At 43.6% G+C, this 21826-nt stretch overlaps 1 protein-coding gene across 3 annotated transcripts in view; it reads right to left on the reverse strand.

Annotated features, from left to right (window-relative positions):
* C8H1orf21 (chromosome 8 C1orf21 homolog) overlaps window positions 1–21826 on the reverse strand; it is a 107972-nt gene that overhangs the window by 9579 nt on the left and 76567 nt on the right. For all 3 annotated transcript variants that reach the window (XM_069022790.1, XM_069022791.1, XM_069022792.1), the window contains exons 4-5: window positions 3824–3900; window positions 90–150 (exon numbers count right to left, since the gene is read on the reverse strand). In XM_069022790.1, the coding sequence (XP_068878891.1) occupies window positions 90–150; window positions 3824–3900 (138 nt within the window). The remainder of the gene's footprint in view (window positions 1–89; window positions 151–3823; window positions 3901–21826) is intronic.

Genomic DNA, 21826 nt, shown 5'->3' on the forward strand with positions numbered 1-21826 from the left:
GCAGCAGGCAGGTCACTGTCCTCCCACAGATCTGGGAAAGCTGCGTCCACCCCCGAGGGAGAATAGATATTTACATTACTGTGCCTTACCTTTTCAATTTTTTCATCAAGCATTCTGAAGAATTCTTGTTGGCTTTCGGAGATGTGCATGCTGGAAATCAAAGGAACAGTATCAATACCAACAGGATTTCTTCCATTATAAAACAGCCCAGGGTTGTTGAGGGGGCCCAGCTATCAGCTTCCACCACTGTGAAAAATAAATCACTTTATGCTTTCATCTAAAATGTCACTTTTTAATCTTTTTTCCCCCTATTTTTGGTTTGTCCACAAAAAAATACTGCATTTAATTCTGTGTACATGCATAACACTCAGGGTGTTAACTGGGACCCACATGCATCCAGAGGAGACTGTTCCCTTTTCCAGGCTAACTGCAGGAAGTACCTCTCCCTGGGCCAGTGAGTCCCCTCTCTGTCAGGACAAGAGGTTTTCCAGGACTGCCAACCTCACCACCACAGAATGAGACACCCACAACATGAGGTTAAAGGCTGTGTCCTCTTATCCTGCCACTTGTTACAGGGGAGAAGAGACTGACAACTGCTACAACCTCCTGTCAGGGAGTTGTGCAAAGCCAGAAGGTCCCCTCTGAGCCTCCTTTTCTACAGGCTGAGCCCCCAGAGCTCCCTCAGCCGCTCCTGGTGCTCCAGACCCTTCACTTCAACTAATTCTGCAGCACCAAGAGGCTAAGTGATATGATTTTGCATTAGTAAAAGAGGGCTGGAAAATACTTTTTCCAGTGTCTGTAAAATGCTAATGGTCACACAAGACCACAGGTCCTTCCCCATGGGGAACCTGCAAGCTAAAAACACAGAAAGGACAAGGACATAAGGGTGAGGACGGATGGCAGGTGGTATTTGGGGTGTTTATTTATGTTAGCGGATGGTGAGAGCCTCCTTCCTGCACGAGTAACACCCCTCCAGGAAGGTGAGGCTGGAGCATCCTCTGGACCCGCAGCAGGGAGGAGCACCTGGGCTCACAGGGGGCTGGGGAAACGTGCCAGGGACTCCACATGCAACACAAAAAAAATGCAAAAAAGGGAGGATGAGGACTGGTGCCAGTGGCAACAGTGATGCCAAACAGTCTGAAGGACACACAGCTCTTGGAGATTTTCCCCAGCACAGAAAGCTGGCTTGGCTTGCTGGATTCTCACCCATCCCCTCTTCCTCAGAGTGATCCTTTCAGCTGTGATGAGTTAATGCCCTAAGTGCCCAACAACGGGCTGCACTTCCCCACAAAGCTCAGCATTGAGCCCTCCCTGCTATCGGCTGAACGTATACAAAGATTTGCTTATGTGGGACATAAATGAAGCTCAGTTCACAAGAGAAGGGCTCAGAAATGACATTAAAACCTAAAGCTGGGCATTCAGGAGCAGGAACAATTCACCTTTCAGTGGTTGAGGGAGTTCTTGTCCCCAGCTGTCTGCCTGTTCCTCAGGTTCCCACCTCCACCTCAGATGGGGAAGAGATGCTTATTTGGGACAGCTGACCCCATCACCCGCATATTCAGGTGCCTTGGAGAGGGATTTTAGGGCAGTGTAGCCCTTTATGGATAAGCAAGTGCTTGAAAAAGAGTCTTGCCTTTGCAACGTCATAAATCCAGTTTCTAATAAAATTAGATGATACTGTAGTGACTGAACCACAATTCTTAAGAAAACTAAAAGAAGGCAGGGGAAAAAAAGGTGTATTGTGTAGTCATATCCCTGAAAATTCCCACAGGATAATCCTACAGATCTGGTCTAGTGGAAGGTGCCTTTGCCCATGGCAGGGGGGTTGGGTTAGCTGGTTTTTCATGTGCCAACCCAAACCATTCTGAGAGTCTGATTTGGCAGGGTAAAAGTGGTCTGAAATAACCACTTTCATTTTATGCTTCAGGCTGCTGTCACTCCCTGAGTTATGAACTTGTCCCAGGGTACTTAGTGATCATTAAAAGTGTCAGTGGGGTGAGTTTGGTGACGAACAGACAGAGCAAGTGCCTGTGAGATCAGAGCGGGGTGCAGGGGTAAGCCCTGAAGGTGTGGCAGGTACCAGGACTGGGTGTAAAGAGGAAGGACCAACCCCTCTCCCTCAGTCAAAGACCCCCATAAAGCTACTGCTGGCTCCCTACATCCCCTGGTTTTAGAGTCCAGGGCTCTGGATGGAAAAATCTAAATCCTCCTGCAGGGGGAAGGCCCTCACAATTTTACTTTTCATCTGACATCAAAATATTGTAAAAGAACTTATAATTTGGTACTTAGTCCATGTTTTGTTTAGAAGTAACATCCATTGTACCAGAACAGTATTCTAAGATGCATCTAATGATTTATCTATTCATTTCTGCTCTTCCAGCCGAGTAGCCCTTTTCCACCCAATGCCACCCCACCCTGCAGTCAGAACTGTCACGCTTTTAGAAAATAAACCTTGGAAAAAAAACTGTACATGACAACAGCTATTTGCTGACTTGGCAATTAGCAACTCAAACACAGGTAGCTACTTTATAGACAGAAATGCAGTGGTAGGTTGGGCAAACAGCAGAGCCTTGGGCAAACACTGGAGGATCTACCCAACAACCTCATGTTACGTTCCGCACCTCTCTGGGAAGTCTCTATTTTTGCAGGTCTGTGACAGAAATATTTATCTCTGTCAATGCAATGTAAAAAATAGGCTTTTTGGCCAGTTCTGATTTCTGCAGGGACTTTTCAAATTAGAGTTTTATGAAGGAATGGAAGCCCTGGCCCCATGCAGTTCCTCTGCTGTGGATGTACCAAGAGATGACCCACCAAAAGAACAGCTCTTTTTTATCCCAGAGTAATTAGCGTCATGTTAGAGCATCTTAAATACATCTCTGACCCTGCTAGGAAGGACTGAATCACAGTAATGAAGTACAGCATTGCTGAAGAGTGATTTTACCTCCACCATCCTACCATGAATTTCTTTTCAATTACATCCAAAGCACTCGGCTTTTCCCTTTGAAAAGAGGTTGAATTACACTGTCAGTTGATTAGGAAATAACTGAAGTTTGCAGACTTGAAATCGTGTTCAAGGCACTTGACAGGCAGCAAGTTTAAGTTATTAAGTGCCCCGAGGGCAGGGCACAAGGAACAGCATTTCCACTGGTGTTCAAAATCCAAATCACCAACCTTTATCACTTGTTCTTCACAAACCCGATATGTGGCTCCACATAATCTGTTCTTTCCCAGCCAATTAGTGATTAAAATGTAACACTGAGTTAGATAAGAAATGAGTTACTACTATCAATAACCAGCTCTGCCACAAGAGGCAAATATTTCATGTACCACTGACTGACCCCAGGCAGAGTATGGGCACAGAACTGCCAACCAAGCAGGGAAGAACTCATAGCTACAGAACAACCCTCATTTTAACAACCTGACCATTCCCAGACCCAGGAAGAGCAGCTGCTAATCTAAACCAGGAGCTAGCAAAAACCTCCCTGGGACTGATCCAGTCATATTTAGGAACACTAGTGGATATAGAGAAGTTTGTTCTGTGTAACTTGTATAGAAAGCTGAGAAATAGCACAGGGTCTTCTGTCAGGCATAATAGGATGCGTTTCACCTGTTTTCAAGTCCTGCATCTTTGCTGTGCAAAGGAGAGGATGCTTCCCAGTCTTGGGACACAGGTGATCTTACCTCTTGTACTTAACTCAGCATGACTTTAGGGCTGCTGGAGTCATTATTTGGTCTTTGCTAGGCAGTAACTGTGAACCTCACAGACACTGCTTACCCCCATGTTTATTTTTATTATGATTTAAACAACAGAAATTGAACTTACTTTGCTCTGGGTTGATGTACTAATCCTGGGATCTCTTTATTAGATTTAAGTCTTGCATTTGAACTGGCACTTTTTTCCTGAAACACACAAAAAGCACACAACAGAGTATTTATCAGAGTATTTAATCAGTAGTTTTTAAGCACACAAAGGGTGACGGGCATTTGTCGTCAGGGTGTCACACTCGGCTGGGTCCAGGCTCTTCTACCTGCACAACCGAATGAGAGAAGCTCAGCAAAAATGAAATTAAAGGTAACACAAGAGATGAAATGACCCCAGGTGGGCAATTCTTAAATGCCCTGGGCTCAGTGGCATGCAGAATTGCCTCTGAGTCACTGGGTGAAATCCAGGGATCAAACTCCGTGCTGGCCGGTAACTCTCCAGAAGTCCATGGAAAATGCGGGGTGCTCATATAAATCAGTAACACCACCAGCCTCCACCTTCACCAGAGCAAGGCAACGCACTGGGAAGGCAGTCCCGGTGTCACCCAGCACCCACGGGCTGGCTCAGAACATCAGCATTGAGGATCTGTCTGCAGGAGGAAGCATATGTCAAACGTGCTGGTGAAGAGCAGCAATGGCAGATGTGACCTGCTCAGCCACAAAATTGGGCACAAGAGACCCAAGGAAGCAAATCAGCTCTGGAGATCCCAAAAAGAAGGATGTGGGGCTGCTGGAGAGAGTCCAGAGAAGGCCACAGAGATGCTCCACAGGCTGGAGCTCCTCTGCTCTGGAGCCAGGCTGGGAGAGCTGGGGGTGTTCACGTGGAGAAGAGAGGGCTCCAGAAAGATCTCAGAGCCCCTTCCAGGGCCTAAAGGGGCTCCAGGAGAGCTGGAGAGGGACTGGGGACAAGGGATGGAGGGACAGGACAGAGGGAATGGCCTCCCACTGCCAGAGGGCAGGGTTAGATGGGATACTGGGAAGGAAGTCTTCCCTGTGAGGGTGGTGAGGCCCTGGCACAGGGTGCCCAGAGAAGCTGTGGCTGCCCCTGGATCCCTGGAAGTGTCCAAGGCCTGGCTGGATGCGGCTTGGAGCAGCCTGGGATAGTGGAAGGTGTCCCTGCCCATGGCAGGGGGTGGCACTGGATGGGCTTTAAGGTTCATTCCAAGACAAACCAGTCAGTGTTTATAGACAAGAATACAACTCTGTCCTTTGCAGAGGACCAGAACCATTAAAAACACATTTAAAAAGGCCTGGGAGGGGAAAGAGAGAGTTGAGAGCCAGCACTGCTTGGTAACACCTCATCATCATGTCACAAGCTTCTGTAACCCAAAACTTAGTGCACACACATATCTATTATTTCCAAAATCCTTCAGACGGATATGGCCCCTTCCAGATCTTCCCAGTGCCATGTGTTAGGGAAAGCTGCTGGTACAGATGGGAGAGGTCTGAGTCAAATCTTAGAGCTCACCCGCTCCACAAATCCCTCTGTATTTCTTAGGCATGTCACATCCATGGCAATTTAAGAAACATAAACCAAAGAATCAGTGGTTTTGTGGGTAATTTTGGTGGTTTTATTTAGCCTTATTTAGTCTTTGAATGTCTGAATCACACAAGATTTTGGAGAGGGCTACTAAATCACTGAATAAAAAAAAAAAAGGAGGCTGTCTAGCAGTTAATATTTTAATGAATAATTCTACAAGGGCTGTAAACATCAACTGCCTCAGCATATTTAACACTGTTTAATGCATATCTTTTAATCCTCCTAACCAGGGAACAGTGCCTTGCATGAAAATAGCAGTGAGAGAGAAACAAACCCTTCTTTCAAGCCTTACCAAGGGTGTCTGTTTGCTACATCCCACCAGCCACTGCCTGCCTGCCCAGGATCCCGTGATATCACGCCAGAGCAGCAGAACAAAAGGCAAAATCATTTTTCAAAGCATCTTCTAATTTTAGCAGTGCTAGGAGGGTGTGACATGTACATGTTGCATGTGATGAACACATGCGTACACAGACACACAACCAATGAGCTCATGTCTGACTCACATGGCTGTCAAAGCAAAAAAAAAGAGAGGGATGGGTCTCATGGAGAAGATATTCACAGAGAAGACACCGAAGCCATAAATCAGCTAAACCCTAGCCTCCTGCACCACGTGAGCCTTTACCCTCAGATCTACTCCATGGGATGGGAAGACTGATCTACAGCTCCTGTGTCAGAAGCTGTGATAAATCAAGGCAGCATAAACTCAGCTTTCCACACCTCTGCCTGTGGTTTGGTGTCAGTGCAGCTCTATCAGGAGCTGGAATTAGCCCAAATCCCAGCCTAAAGAATTTCTGGCACTTAGGAACAAATAGAAAGACACAAGAAAAGTATATGTTGCCTTCTCACTGTGGGTCCCAGAGCAATATTCAGAATATTAACTGACACGCATGGGAAAGAAAATGTGAAAAGAGAAATAAAATTCCTGTTTAGTTGACTTCAAGATTCCAGAGTTTACTCTTTCTCTCCAATTGCTCCTGATAATTACCACACCTCAATTATCTATTACAGGTCTCCTATTTAAGCAAAGAGTATGTTACTTTCTCCATCTGTTGCTCAGCAGGAACAGACAGAAAAGGAAGAGTTAAGAGAAAAATAAAACCCAACCAGGTCTCAAATTGGCTCATTGCTTCGTTTATAACTCTTATTTATGGCAGCGATATTTCATTGCACTGATCGAAATATTGGCTTGGATAAAAATAGGTATTCAAAAATAATTCTTCCAAATGCAAACAAATAGAATATTTTTTCCTCATCACTTTGAAGACAAACTGACTCATCAGAAATTAATGGTTTGTCTTCTAATACTAAGCTAACAAAAACACCTTGAAATGCTTTAATGCAGTCAGATTGTTCTTCCAGACTGACTTGACTTTGGCTTAAGGGTCACTTCTTGCAGTCCAACCTCATTTTCTCCCTTATTTAACATTAAATAAGTTACCATGCACCAACAGAACCACAACTGATTTTAGAGACCTAATCTGTTGCAAATCGAAATGAATATGCAGAAGTTTGGTTTTAATCTAGCTCTGCTTATAAGGATTATTTAAAATAAATGCAGTAAATGCTGCCTCACACCACAGGCTTGAAAGGAAATCCCCCAGGATGCTGCATTTGTAGAGCAGCAGTAGCAAAAAAGGAGAATAGTGGACATTTTACTCCACATTATTTTGCAATTAATCATTATCAAGGTAAGACTGTCATCCAATCAAGGTGATTTCATGTGATAAATTTGTTAATTATTGTTAATTCCTCCATAAAGGACGCACTATCTCCAGGATTTCAGGGCACTAACAGATGGCAGTGACTCTGCTGCCAGATGCTATTAACACAGCAACAGCCACTACTGCCATTATAATTAAATATCTGTCAACATTTCCCTTGATGCCTCCCCTCTGACGAACCCATTTCTAGAGACATGTGAACTTCATTTGAAGTATGTTGCTTTTCTTCATAAGGCTGCCACAGATGGACTCAGGTAAGCTGCTAACAGTCCCTTATAAAATAATATTCCTGATTTATATCAAGTTGACACTTTTCTTCAAAGGAGCCAACAGCACCTTTAAACTGTTTTCCAGACCCATGCAATTCATCATTAAAGGCACTTAGGGGAAAAATGAAGTATTTGTTTTCTTTTTATACCATAAACTGTTCTTAAAAATAACTGTACTTGAAAAGGAGGAACCAAATGCATCAGTTAGAAAAAGACTGAACGATGAGATGTAAAATTTCAATATGCCAGCCCAGTGCTTTTTAACCTCGCTTAGTCATGAGCACCAGCCTCAGGTAATAATATCTCACATGGGCTGTCTGGATCCATCAGGATGAACAAGGGAGAAGCACTGACCTATGAGACTCTACTTGAGTTTCCTTGCTTTATGTGTACATAAGGGCTCATTTTTTTGTGCTATCCTTTGGCAGGAAGAGAACCTCTCTTTTTTTTCTCTATCTACCTGGAAGCAAAATCACCTGAACATGTTATTTAGGGTAACTTTATAACAAAGGGGCAAATCAAGCATGGAAAGATCTCAGATACTAGTCAAAGGAGATTATTCTTGGATGTAATTTCATCAGAGGAATCACATTACCCCTGCCAGAATGTGTACAGGCATCCAGTCCAGAAGGGCGTCCTGGGCACAGCATGGATCGCGTACGTTGGGTGGTTCTCCTCCTCTCAGTATCCACACAGGGAATGAGGGATGATGAAAACCATGGATCCATCTGACCACGGGCTTTGGAAGCCAGGCTGGGGAGGAGCTCAGTGTGCACACACCAAGCACCAAGCAGTGCCTCACAGGATCACAGAATATCCCGACTTGGAATGGACCCACAAGGACCAACTCCTAGTCCTGCACACGACACCCCCAGAACCATGTCACGAGCCTGAGCGCTCCAGATGCACATCACCCCCACAGTATACACCAGACAGGTGAGCCAGGGCCCAGCAGTGAATTTAACCTTCACACACACAGGCAGGAATGGATTCTTGTGGTGAGAAGACACCTAAGAAAGACACTGTCACCACAGTCCTTTGGCTGTCCTGCTGCCTGGAGCACCTTGGTCCTCACTTGGGAGGACTTGAAAACATGGCTCTTATTTGTGCATTTGGGTGAAGCTTGAGGTCACACTTCATAACAAAAACCTTGTCTTAAACGGAATGTTTTAATAAATCCTCTTGCTGTGTCAGGTCCGTATCTCCTCAGCCCAGCATGAAGGAGTTGCCCATGATGCCCCACCCCTATCAGTATCTCCATCCTTGGAGATGTCTAAAAGGTGTCTGGACTTGACCCTGGGCAGGAGGTTCTAGATAGCCCTGCTTGATCAGGGGCTGGACCAGATGATATCCAGAGGTCTCCTCCAACCTCATCCAGCCTTTAGTTCTGTGATAAAGTATAATCAGACCCTGGAAAAAAACACTTTGAGTAGGTTTGTTGAGTTTTATCCCCAAGCAGCAGTGGGAGAGACTGAAGCCATTCAGGCATGCAAAGGGAAGGCAGCTGCAGACACAGTGCCTGGCATTTATTTTGGAAAAAAACCTGATTCTGCAAACCCAGCCAGCATCACGCAGTGAGTCTGCACTGATGCAGGGAGTGTAACCCAGGCTTGGCAGGGAAAAATCCTGTGCTTTCATCAGGGATCCAAAATGTGTTCCAGAGGGCAGACCTCATCCTGAAACCAGCCACGTAATGGAGCTCCTCCTTCCCAGGGAAATTACTGGGAAATTCAGCTGTAGCAACTCCAGCTCCTGGAATGCAATATGGAAGAGCAGGATTCGTAGAGCACACACACAAAATTTACTCACAATGGGATAAAAATAGGTTAAAAAAAAGAGAAATGTGTAAATCCTGAGCAGCTTTCTGCAGCCCACCAAAAAGCCTCCATTGCTGTAACCTGAGAAATTAGGGAATGCTGCTTTCAGTGTTCATTTACCAGTCACGCATAGGGGCACACACAGTGGTGCAGTAACACATCTGTAGTTCTTTTTAAATGCTTTTGAGATGCTAAAAACTATGAAGGGATTATTTTCAGAAGAACATCTAACATGCCCTTTACACTCAACTCAAGCTGCAGGAGCTCAAAAACCAGAAAAATCCAGCTGAAAGTATAGAGCCAGGGGAAAAAAAAGAAGAAAAAATAAAGGAAGAGGAAGGAAAAAGCTCCCTCTGGAGTGAGTTGCAGGATTTCTCCTGCAGTACCTAAATATAGCTCACCCTCAGCCCACATCAGTGGCCTTTGAGCTTTGATGGAGGACATCACTGAAGAGCAGGGGAAAAAAAAAGAGGGCAATTCCCACCACTGAAGGGTTTTCACAGAGCATGTATTTACTAAGTCTAATGTCCACAACTTCCTAAACATCCTCATCATCTTTTCTCCCAGTCAATATTAGAAAGCCTGGACTAATTATTTACAGTAATTCCAATTAATTTTGTTGAGTAGCCAAACACCAGGGTTTTGTGTGAAAAGCAGACATGGGAGCAGCTGGCCTGACGACAGGAAATTAAGGCAAGTAAACAGATGAAATTACAAATAAGGCACATAAATGATAAGTAAGTACTACCAATAAATCCTGCAGGGAAACTCTTCCCTGCACCTTGCCATCCTGCTTCCTTTCAGAGCTCTGAGCTTTTATCACCCCACATGTGTGAATCCTTGTGCTTCTTTATAGCTTGGGACCCTTTTCCTTGGATTTCTATCTCAAAGTTCCTTTCTGCAGACAGACTGATAAACCTCAAGGTTTATCAAGGTGTCCCCTACAGATAACAAGAGGTGTGATCACTGGTGAAATGCCTCTGTTGTGAAATATGAGGATTACGCTGCCCTGAAAATCAGGGTTTTCTGGTTCCTTCAGCCTCCATGGCACTCCAAAAGGTCAGCCAGGATAAGAAAATGAGCACAGCAGAGATAAATAAAGCCAGAACACCTGTCTCCAAAGGTGCATGAAGTTTCAGGTCAAATGGGAAATTACCTTGCTCCTGCAGCAGGAGTCCTGCCCATCCGTGTAATAAACCCAGAGAACAAGAGCAGGGAGGAGAGGAAGGGACATGTCTGCAGGAGGGTCAGCAGGAAGAGAGTTGCAAAATGAAGATGAGGAACATCCCCTCTATAAACAACTTGGCAGGAGGCTGAAAACTGTCCCTCACAGCTGTATGCCCCAGAAATCCAGGTGGCAAGGTGCCTTAGAGCATGAAGAACAGTTGCTTACATCAAAAGATATCCAAAATATTGCAAATAAAATGCTATGGGCAGAAAGGCGACCTGCTCTCCAGCTCTCATTAATACAACCAATCTTCAGTGGGCTTTGGTACATCAAAGTGGTTGAAACTTTTATCTAGCAAATAAAAAATAGATGGAGAAAAGTTAAAAACTCCATTACTGATGACTTGGAAGACTAGGCTGACTCTTGAGGAAACTTCAGAGGGCACTTGGCAACAAAAAGCACAACTAACCTTACACTTTTGCAGGTATGCTGCTCTTTTGGATTGTAGAGCCACCCTAGATAACAAAACCTGTCTCAAAAATAATTTTCTGCTTATTAAGCCTGTGTCATCAACTATTCTGTCTCTCTCACTCATCCAGCTTTTACAAAAGTACAGTTATTTATAGTAAATATAGATATTACTCACGCTCCCAATTCTTCACGCGTGTCTCCTGAAGGCAGTTTTCCACCAAGTGCAGTAACACAGAAAGAGCTGGCACTGAGCATGAAAAAACAGGACTGGGTGAAGTCTGTGAAACATTTACAGCCAGGGACAAACGGTGTGAGAGGGAGTCGGGGGGTTACGGTATTCCTGCTCCACAAAGCCACCTTGCTGCAATGGTAGGAGGGTTATAGCCACCACAGTTTTGCAGAGCTTTTTACTGGGATGGTTTTGAAGAGTTTTACACCCTTCAAACATATATGAGAGAACATAGAGAAGGAGGTTTAGATACTTGGGCCTACATTTTCAACATTTTCATTTTCATCAGCTGTAGCGATTCCTTAAACTGCTTTTCTAGTCCCAAAATTGGCCTTTTCCAGCCTGTTTTTGGAACATGCTCTACTTTAACTCTTTGTAAAATCAGCTCACTGAGAAATGCCCTCACATGCAAGCAAAACCTCCTGAGATTTTCCTGTGCTGTCAAAACCAACCAAAACTGACGCTCCCCATGTGCACAGATCCTCCTTTGCTGCCTTAATACAACATCTAGGGTTACATTCTAGGACGGGCTCATGGAAATGATGGCAACCACCAAACAGGCACTTTGAGGAGGTGCTAAAAATAGCAGTTGGTTCCCCCCACCTGCAAACAACACCACAGTGATGGTCCTTCCTCTTGCAGAGTCTGGAGTTAAGCTGGTCACTGGCTTTGATCTGTCAACTGCAGCTTTGGGCAGACCATGCTTATTACATTTTTCTTATTACATCCAAGCAGTTCCATAAAGTGCACCAACATCCTCCTAGATGTCAGGATAATGACAGTGTCCCATTATCCAGGTCTTAACAGGGAATTTAGCAGGATACATGTAAGATGGAGCAGCTCTGCTGTGAGGAAAGGCTGAGAGAATTGGGATTGTTCAGCCTGGAGAAGAGAAGCTTCAGGGTGACCTAATTGTGGCCTTCCAGTGCCTGAAGGGAGCCTACAGGAAACATAGAGAGAGACTATTTACAAGGGATGGAGTGACAGGACTGAGGGGGAATGGCCTCCCACTGCCAGAGGGCAGGGATAGATGGGATATGGGGAAGGAATTGTTCCCTGGGAGGGTGTGGGGGCCCTGGCACAGGGTGCCCAGAGAAGCTGTGGCTGCCCCTGGATCCCTGGAATCATCCAAGGCCAGGTTGGATGGGGCTTGGAGCAAGCTGGGCTAGTGGAAGGTGTCCCTGCCCACTGCAGGGGGTGGGAGCTTTAAGGTTCCTTCAACCCAAACCACTCTATGATTCTATGAAAATAATTTTTCCCCTCTTGTTCCAACCTGGGATTTACAAAGGATGGAACAAGGGAGAACAGTGAAAGACAAAGTCCTTCTCAGTTTGTTGCTTCCAGTCAAGAGGAAAGCCCAAACTAATTAGAAGACGAGGCGCAAATGAAAAGATACAGTTAAGCCATATGCAAGCAGAGTGAAAAGGTAGCAAGAAATTATGAATGAGGCAACCCTGAGAAGTGGGATAACAGAAAACCAAGAGTATTGTTCAGCAATACAAACACATTCGCTTCAGGAACGATTTGTGTGTTCCAAACCAGCAAGAATTCCCTACAATAAGCTCACATTCTCCCAGCACTGTCCAAGGCTCTAATTTTGAGATTTTCAGTAATTGCAATTATGTAAATGCCATTGATGGAATGTATTTTCAATGTCTGTATTTTGCTCCTCTCAATGTCTGTTTTATTTGCATTAATTCTCAAATCTGCACCAGGCATAAGATTTAAGATCTGAGAGAAAGAAGTAACAGCTCTTGCTACATGGCAAATTTCAGCACACATGGGTAAAATGTGCATTTTAAAGGACATAATAGTTGGAATATTATTAAGTATCACATATGTACTATGACACACACGAGAAGCATTTGGGCTGCAGGAGAAGCCTTATATCTGATCTGTGTATTTTGTACCATCTTCTCCTTGTTTTGGTTAGCAGTTACTTTTGAATAGCAGAAAGAATGATTATTGTTTCACACAGACTATAGTGGCCTGCTCGCTTACTGAGTTTCCAATCCTCAGCTGTATAAGCATGGATTTTGTCTGGATTCTCCCAACACATTTATCTGAGAGTAATACTGAGAAGAGAAACCATACACATAAGAATGAAAGACAATCATAAATAGTTTAAAAATTTTATATGCCATTTAAATCAGTAATGGAGGCTGGGTTTTAAGTGTTTATCTCCCCTAAGTTTTCTTGGAAGAAGAGCAGATAAATAAATGTAACTCCTAAGTGCTGGCAAAATGAGGTACCAATATATTCCAGTGAGGATGTACAAATATAGCTCTGATGCTCAGGGTGCTGCAGATTAGAAGATATGCAAACCAATACTGGGAGAAGAACTAGCCTAAAATTCAATTACAGGCCTGGAAATACTCAAGTCCAGCATTTAGGACATTAACGGTTGGATTCAATGATCTTAGAGGTCTTTTTCAACCTTAACAATTCTATGATTCTATCGACCTAAGATGACCAATATTTCAGAGTCCCAAAATGACTGTATGCCTGTTATGGCCTTTCATATCCACTCTGATTTTCCATCCTCTCATCTTCTGCATCTCCTCTTCCCAAAAAACCACTTCTAGTAGGTGGGAGAGGACATGGAAAAGACTCAAAATGAGGTCTGCCCTCCTTTTCCAGATGGCAGCAAATCTTTCCTCCAGGAAAGGGTCAGAACCAGGCTGGGATGGCTGTGTGCATCAGTCCCAGCAGTGCATGGCCATGAGCCCAGCCAGGGTGGGGATACGGTGTCAGCTCCCTTGGGAGCGACCGACCACGGAAAAGGAGATACCACGCTGCGCAAGATCAGGCAAGCAGGGATGGATCCGTCGTTCACCCACAAAATTTCAATGTCTCCTTGATCAGAACATGAAATAGTGTTGTGAATCCCTACAAGATCAGTCTCCTGAGATCTACACCTGGTATCAACCATCATAAAAGGAAGATATTTCAAAATACCACCCAATTGCACCACCCCAGGGCATGTACCCAAACCACTTGACAGATTTCCGTCTAACCTGTTCTCCAAACTCCTACCCCGCAGGTTTTCTCAACAGCCTTTCATTTTCCCACTTCCCTGAAAGTTCAAATATTTATCCTACTACCCAGCTTTAATCCTTGCCTGATGCCCTCCTGCCTCTCTCAGGAGTCATGGAGAAAAAAATGATTGTTGTGCCTTTTAAAGCAACCTTTTCTATATCGGGTCACTCCTTTCCTTCTGTATTTTTAGGCTAAACAAATCAATTCCTTCCATCTTCCATTACAGCTTACGTTTGCTAAGCGTCCTATTCTTGTCACTCCCCTCTGGCTCTTCCCCATCTGCCCACATCTTTCCTACCGAGCACATTTCCAATTTTGGCCACAGTATTTAAAGCCCCTCTGAAGTCAGGATGGATCACGTGCATTGCCATATACAATTTTTTTTATTCCTATTTTTAACTCATTCCCTCAAACAAGCGAGGTTGACCTACCACAGATACAGGGTGCACCTGTAAACTATGCATTCATACTCAAAAAAACATGAGGTAAAAGAATGTTGAAGGAGAAATTAGCTAAGCTCACCTTCTCTACTGGCTACAAAACATTTGTGGTACAGTGCTCGAGATCTCTCTCAAGCCAAAAAAGTTGGTGGGGATGGTCTGGTCTTCCTGCCTCAATGCTTGAAATATTAAACAAAACAATTGGGTGCAAACAGAAATATCAAAAAGTAAAAAATCTACATGTTCTCATGGACGCACAGTCCATCAGGTCTTCTTAAAATTAACACAAATCACATGCAATAAGCAAAACAGGTGTTCTTAAATCATTTCAATTTTGCTATCTAATCAAAACTGGCTTCCAAGTCCCTAAGTTGATTTCCAGCCATTTGCAGACACCAAGTTTTAACACAAGCTCTATTTTCTTTTCAAGTGAGGTGAGTGGAAAGATAAGCACCTCTAAAATTTAACAGGGTTGTCCCACCACAACAATGTTCAAAAATGATGAACTAGAATGTCCCAAACATGAAAGCTCTCTGCCTGAGTCAGAAGTGCACTCCAGTGCACGGTAATAGATACAGTACTTACAACAAGGAGAAAACTAGAGCTTAGTATGAAGATATGGCCTCATTTTTCACTGCAGTGTTGTACTATTAGCATTCAATTACTTCCCTACACCAATTAACTCCTTGCTGAATCTTAATGTGACAGTGAGAACTTTAATTCAAACCATATACCATGTCAATGCTATGATCCTAACAGCAAAAATAGATTTTATTTAAGTCACCCGAGCCCCATAATCCCTCTGCCTTTTTATAACACTGTGAGCCATATAAGTGCAGCAGCTGCATCAGGACAAGAATCTTCCCTGATTGCCATTAAAAACATTAACAAATACAATCTACTTTGAAATAAAAATCAGTTGGCTGTGATTAATAGTTCTCACTTGTTCATCTCTCTGCAAACTGAAGAGCAGCAGAGATAGTGATCGAGGCTCTCTAGAGATCCTGCACCTATGTTCAAGCATAGAACATAGGTTAGATCATTCATTCTGACAAAACTTTCACCTTTTGAACAACCCACAGCAGAGACCCATGATGCAAATCCCTCACTTGGCCTTTCTGTATCTCACACTTCACAAACTCTTAAAACCAGACTAGCGACCTACCAAACCCAGAACATCAAGACCCAGCAAGGAGCACACTTGACCTTCCAGCAGGTTCTTCAACTCTATCAGAAACACCAATAAACAGATCATATAACTTTACAAAGAAAACTGGAAACATCACGCTTGGCACTTAGCAGCCAAGTCTAACAATCTGACAAACCCAAACTTCCCAACCTGAAAGATTGCAAAAGCAGTTTTGAAACAAACTGAGGCACGAAATGTGTGTCAGGATCATGTGTTTCCCCCACCAGTGAAATGGAGAACTGCTCTAATTCCCTGACTCCTCATGAAGAGCACAGCCTTCACATCATCGAGGCTTTGGGATGCGATGGCGTATGCCCATAACAAGACATGTGCCTAAATTCACTGGTAACAGTTTTCCTGATGTGAACTTCAACCTGGGGACACTTTGCTCCTGGATCTGCAAATCACTTAAAGGCCCGTTTCATGTCATGGAGGTGCCTAAATCCCTTTCAAGGACCCATTTTGTGTCACAGAGGTGCCTAAATCCCTTTTAAGGGCCCATTTCATGTCACAGAGGTGCTTAAATCCCCTGCAGTCAATGGTGCACAGGCCCATTCACTGCTCTCCTGAATCACGGCCTGCACAAGTCTTCCAGCATGAGCTGAAGACTTACCTTGCAGCTATTAAACATGATGATAACAGGAATGACTCCATGCTGCAAGGATTCTGTTTAGAACAGCTGGGTAAGGCCTGTGGGGAGGGAAAGCCAAGGGGGAAGATGGGCAAACAACCCACCAAAGGAACAGCATCCTGTGCTATTGGCAAAATTGGTGAAATGACCTTCAGTAGGGGAAGGAAGGGCAAAGAGCAGATCACAAGATGAGGGCACGCACATTTTATGATGTTTAAACTTCACTTAAACAACAGCAATCATCTGAGTGTAATGAGCAGAAGGAAATGTGTTCTTTCAGCCAAGGCTCCTGTACTCCTTTCTTCTAAATGAAGTGTCACACATGGCCTAAACTTATAGCTATAAATAAGCAGGTGGTAACCCCGCACCATCCTAATTAAGTTCTAGGATCATTAAAGCCTTTCTGTTACTATGCACAGGGCTTGCTGCTTCGCCTCAGCCACCGCAAGGCCTTGCCATGCGCTGCTCACCCGAGTTCCTGCCTCAAACATGAGCTCCTGTACCCATGCACTCTCTTCTCCAGCCCTCCCATGGACTTTCCTGCTCCTTGGCAGCACCAAGTGAGCGATCTGTGATCACCCAGCCCCAGCTGGGACTGTTCTCAGCTCTCTCCCCCATCCCCTCACTTCTGAAAGGGCACATCAAGCAGCTCACTCTGCAGCTGGGGTGCGGGGAACGCTCAGGATGTTATCAAGGCTTATTCTGAAAGACAAATGGTTAGATGATTAGGTAGTCTGCTCATAATCCTCAAATTCAGAGTTTGCTTAAGCCCCAAATTCCTGGGGCTTAAAATCGCTTTCAATTAATATTAATATTAGGCGTGTTGGGCCCTGGGGGAACTGCACAGCCACAACCACGGACACTCAGCACATGCTCTCCTGAACTGACCAGAAACTCTGGCCAACATTAACAACACAATACATGTTCTGAGAATATTTTTCAAGATCTAAAGGTATTTTCCTTTCAGCAGGTCCTTCTCTCATTAAGACTGCAACTTCACAGTCAATTTGGAATCATGGAGTCGTTTGGGTCAGAAAGGACCTTAAAGCCGATTCCATCCCACCCTCTGCCATGGGCAGGGACACCTTCCACTAGCCCAGGCTGCTCCACGCCCCATCCAACTTGATCTTGGACACTTCCAGGGGTGGGACAGCCACAATTCATGGCCCTTTGACTCAGGTCTGACACTGAACAAAGAAGACTGCAGAGGAGAAACCACAGATATATCAGGAATAAGTCCTTCATCCCAAACATTCAATAAACTGGACTTCCCAAATGAATTAGGAAAGCAAATTTTGCAGCCTAATTATCTTGCTGAAAGACAAAAAGATCTCTCAAAGTGTTGTTTAAAATTCTTTAACATCAAAGTATTGATTTAAACACTGTAGAGTTGCTATTTATCACAAAAACCAGAGTACAGTGAATAATTTTGAGACAAGAAAAATAATATAATAACTACTACTATGATTTAATTCTACATGCAGCACTCTGCTTCTTGTTATATTTGGTCTCAGCTATCAGCCTACTGGAAAAACCAGCCAAGAATTCTTCAAGCCCTGCCAGAGCTACAAATACTGGCCAGAAATATTTGTCATATCACAGCTCAGTTTCCAAAAAGTAAGATGCTGGACTTCTACAGCCAGAAAAATACAAGGCGCAAAGGACAATAAAAAATGAACTTATTTAATATTGTTGGAATGCATCAGATCAAATGAATCCAAGCACTCTTAATCCTGTAGGACTGCAGCATGACAAATACACTTCATTTAGATACTCAGCCCCTGTGAGTCAAATCCAGTCTGGAAGATTCAGCCTCACAACTGCTGGATGTTACTCAATTAGTGTGAGGCAATGATTTCCAGCCCTCAGCAACCAAGGCAACCTCCTCCTCTGGAGAACCAGACGGCTTTACCTTGGATTAAATTGATCGATTTTTCCACTGTGTGCATAGAACAGCATCGTCAGGCAATTTGAGTTCACTGGCCACATTATTAATGGACTTAGCTAATTTTTTTCAAAGCACTCATAAAATACAAAACAAGGTGTCTTATAATGAGGTGTAATTGCAGCAGCAGCTTCCGCAACACGTGTATCTCCAAGCGAAATGTGTTGACACAGACATGCCTTTAAGAAGTTTGGGGTTTATATTTCTTTACTGTAGGGTACAATATCTTCAACCACAGGCTGTCCTACTCATTTCAGCCAGCCCACCTGTTGCAGTAAGCCCTGCTCCCAGGAGAAGGACACCAGCAGGAATGAGTTTCTTCTCAAGGAAACCTCTTTGCTGTGTAATTCAGAACCCAGACATTCAGTAACACTAGTCGAGGTAAATCCCATGTACAAACCTAACAAATTAGGAAAACATTAGGAACCCTATTTCTTCATCTTGGATCAGGAAAAAATTAGGAGCAAACCCAAATACATCTTGGCTCAGTCACAGGTGTGGAGACGCCCAGCCTCCAAGCCAGGATGGCTGCTCTAAGATCCTGTTTCCACCCACCCTCCTATAAAGCAGCAGCAATACTCAGCTGTCCAACTAGAATATTTACCACCTATTTAAAGTGAAAAAATGCCCTGAAAAGTGTCCATGATTGGAATCAGGAAAGCTCTTCAGATGAGTTCACGTGTAAATATACTGAAGGTACTGACTCTCAAAGAAATGTGAAGCAGGATTTGTGTACTGTTTTAAAGAGGATGAGAAAACCCTTCTCCAACCTCATTTTGACATAATATAATGATGTCAAAAGTTCACTACTTACACATCTGTGCTAATTGATCAGAGTGGCTGAATCTAAGCTTTGACTAATACCAAAGTGCAAAGCTGGCTGAAAAGAAGGCACTTCACAATACAACATTGTTAAAGTGGAGGAATACATCAAGTAGGATTTTGCTGGTATCTGTCCTGGAGCTGGATTTTCACTAAGGACTGGGATGATGAATAGTAATGAATTGGAGACTAAAACTGCTTTCCAAAACCACAGAGAGCACCAAGCCAGGAAAGACTCGGTTTTGCAGGATTCAAAGTTATCTTGACAATTTGGGAAAGATGTCCTGAAAAAGTCCGGAAATCATTCCAACAAGGCCCAAGTCCTAGGTAGTACACTGGCAGGAATAACCAACAGGATACAATAATATATTGATATATCAGTAATAAAACAATCAACATGGAAGCACTAGCTTATGTAGCAGCTCTGCTGGACAGGATCTAGAAGCTTACTGGACACCAGCCATCAGTATCCTCCTCCTGCAACCAAGCCAGGCCTCGTCCTGATGCATTTAGAAGCTGGGATGGCTGCGGAATATGTGACTTGGCTACAGGCACCAGGAAGGTCTCAAAGAACAAGAATGATGACAATGCCACATGAAGGAGAGAAAATACTCCATGAACTAGAGCTCCTCAGCCTCCAAGGTGACAGCAGTGAGACACAATGTTCTCCTGCTCTCCATACCTACAACCATCCCAAGGACCACGAGGACAGGCAAGTGGACCAGTAATGCGGGGATCTGGATGGCAATGTGTTTAACTAACAGTTTGATGGCAGCACTCCAGTCCTTGCACTGTATCCTTCACAATCCCAACATGCCTTCCGTTCTCTACCAGTCCTACTCCCGGCTATCAATCCTATTTCAGCTCTTGATCCTTTTCCTAGTCCACTCCCACAACTTTGTTCCTGACAACTTCTTCATTCATGTAAGGCAATGAGCTTGAGGCAAGAGCAGAATAATTATTTGGTATCTCCCACCCCAGTGCTAAGTTCCTCTAAACTCAATTAATCACGAAGAACCGCTGGCAGCTCCCTATTTGCCAGCAAGATACACCAAAGTAATAAGTGATTCCACATTCTGCTTCTGAAGACAAGCTATTAAATTCATATACTGTACTACTTTAATCAAGAGTAGTTAATTAAGCTGTTCCCCTGATATGAATTTTTATCATTCTGCACCAGCCATACATCACTTTACTAGGACTCAGACTGGGGCTATGATGCATGTTTGCAATCTGTCTTTCCAAATTAATCTGTCACCACTTGTAAACTCAAAGTGGATCCAATACATTTTGTCTCAAAGGTAATTGGGCTGGGATTGGGGACACTGAGGACTGGAGGGCATGTGATGCTGGAGCACCACTTCACAAAAGAATTTCAGTGAATTACAAATCACCCACCATGACACAAAACACTTTGTTAGTATTTTAGTCTGTTTGCCTCATTTTATTTCCTTAAGTGAACTCAGTTTCATGCTCTATGCCACCAGCATAAAATCAATTCAATAACTTATATTCTCATAGTAATCATCAGCATCCATAATGCAGGAGTCGTAAGTGCAGGCCATAAAGCAAGGGAGATCTGGAGTGTCAGGTTATTAAAAACATTAACCTATGATATGAATCTAAGTCTAACTTTATTACAAGCAAAAACCCCCCAACAATTTTCTGTTCCCGGAGCTTAAGGACAGGCTAATGCAATGTTTTTCTAGAAAAAAAAGACTTCAAACACAGCAGCCAAGAAGCCAGATTTGGATCTCTTCTCTTTTAAAGTACTCACAGAAGTAGGATAGTGAAAAAATGACATCACTATTTGGCTATGTGACTTAATCATAAGAAAATAGGTTTATGAAGTAAAAAAGTGAACAAAATGAAAACCTGGACAAGTTTTTCAAACATTAACTGGGAATACTCTGCTATTATGCTGTGAGAATCGGCTGGAATTTATCCCCAGGAAAATAAGGAACCTAGAGAAGATGTGTTATCCCATCTAGCCTTTTGTGAATCTATGCCATCAAGTCAAGCCAAGCCTTCCATAATCCCACCCAACCACTTTTATTTAGGTTTTCTAAAAGGCAAACCTGATGAGGCTGATGTGAACTGGCTCTTTTCACACCTCACAATTTTAGAGACTTTTTTAAGGCAATACAGCCAAAGGAGGTGGTTTAACATGGGACTACTGGATCCCCAGCTCCATCAAGAACCCAGTGAGCTGGCCCTGGCAAAGCCCCTGTCTATGGAGACAAAAGGACAAGCACATCAGGGCACTTAGGTTACTTATTTTTTAATGAAGATAGAAAAAACCACTATAGTTTGTTTATTTAAGTGAGAAATCAAGTAGAGACAGAACAGCTTCCAAAACCCAACCAGGCCCACAAGTAATATGCAAGTCCACTCCATGAGCCCTTGAATCACGTCTTGGCGCACAGGCCTTTTATGTGTTTTTCCCATTTAACAGATTTGTTTAGATACATTCACAAATATGGGTATTTACATAGCTTGACAGAATGGTGTATTTGGAGATTTTAAGCAGAGGAACATTCTTTCATGCTCATCGTAAAATGAAAGCATGCCAAACTTTAGTTAAAGAAACATGTTCTAACACCGAGAAACTTTTATAATTAATCCTTGCCTTAGATCATCTCAGAGAGAGTTATAAGTCTAATTACCGTCAGTTGAGAAATTGCTCATGTTTCTGAAATGGCTGAAACCAGACCCTGGGTAACAGACAATCTGAATCCCTTCCATCCCATGACCAATTTACAGCTAAGCCCTGACTCACTGCA

This window comes from Aphelocoma coerulescens, chromosome 8 (assembly GCF_041296385.1).
Source record: "Aphelocoma coerulescens isolate FSJ_1873_10779 chromosome 8, UR_Acoe_1.0, whole genome shotgun sequence".
Taxonomy (NCBI): domain Eukaryota; kingdom Metazoa; phylum Chordata; class Aves; order Passeriformes; family Corvidae; genus Aphelocoma; species Aphelocoma coerulescens.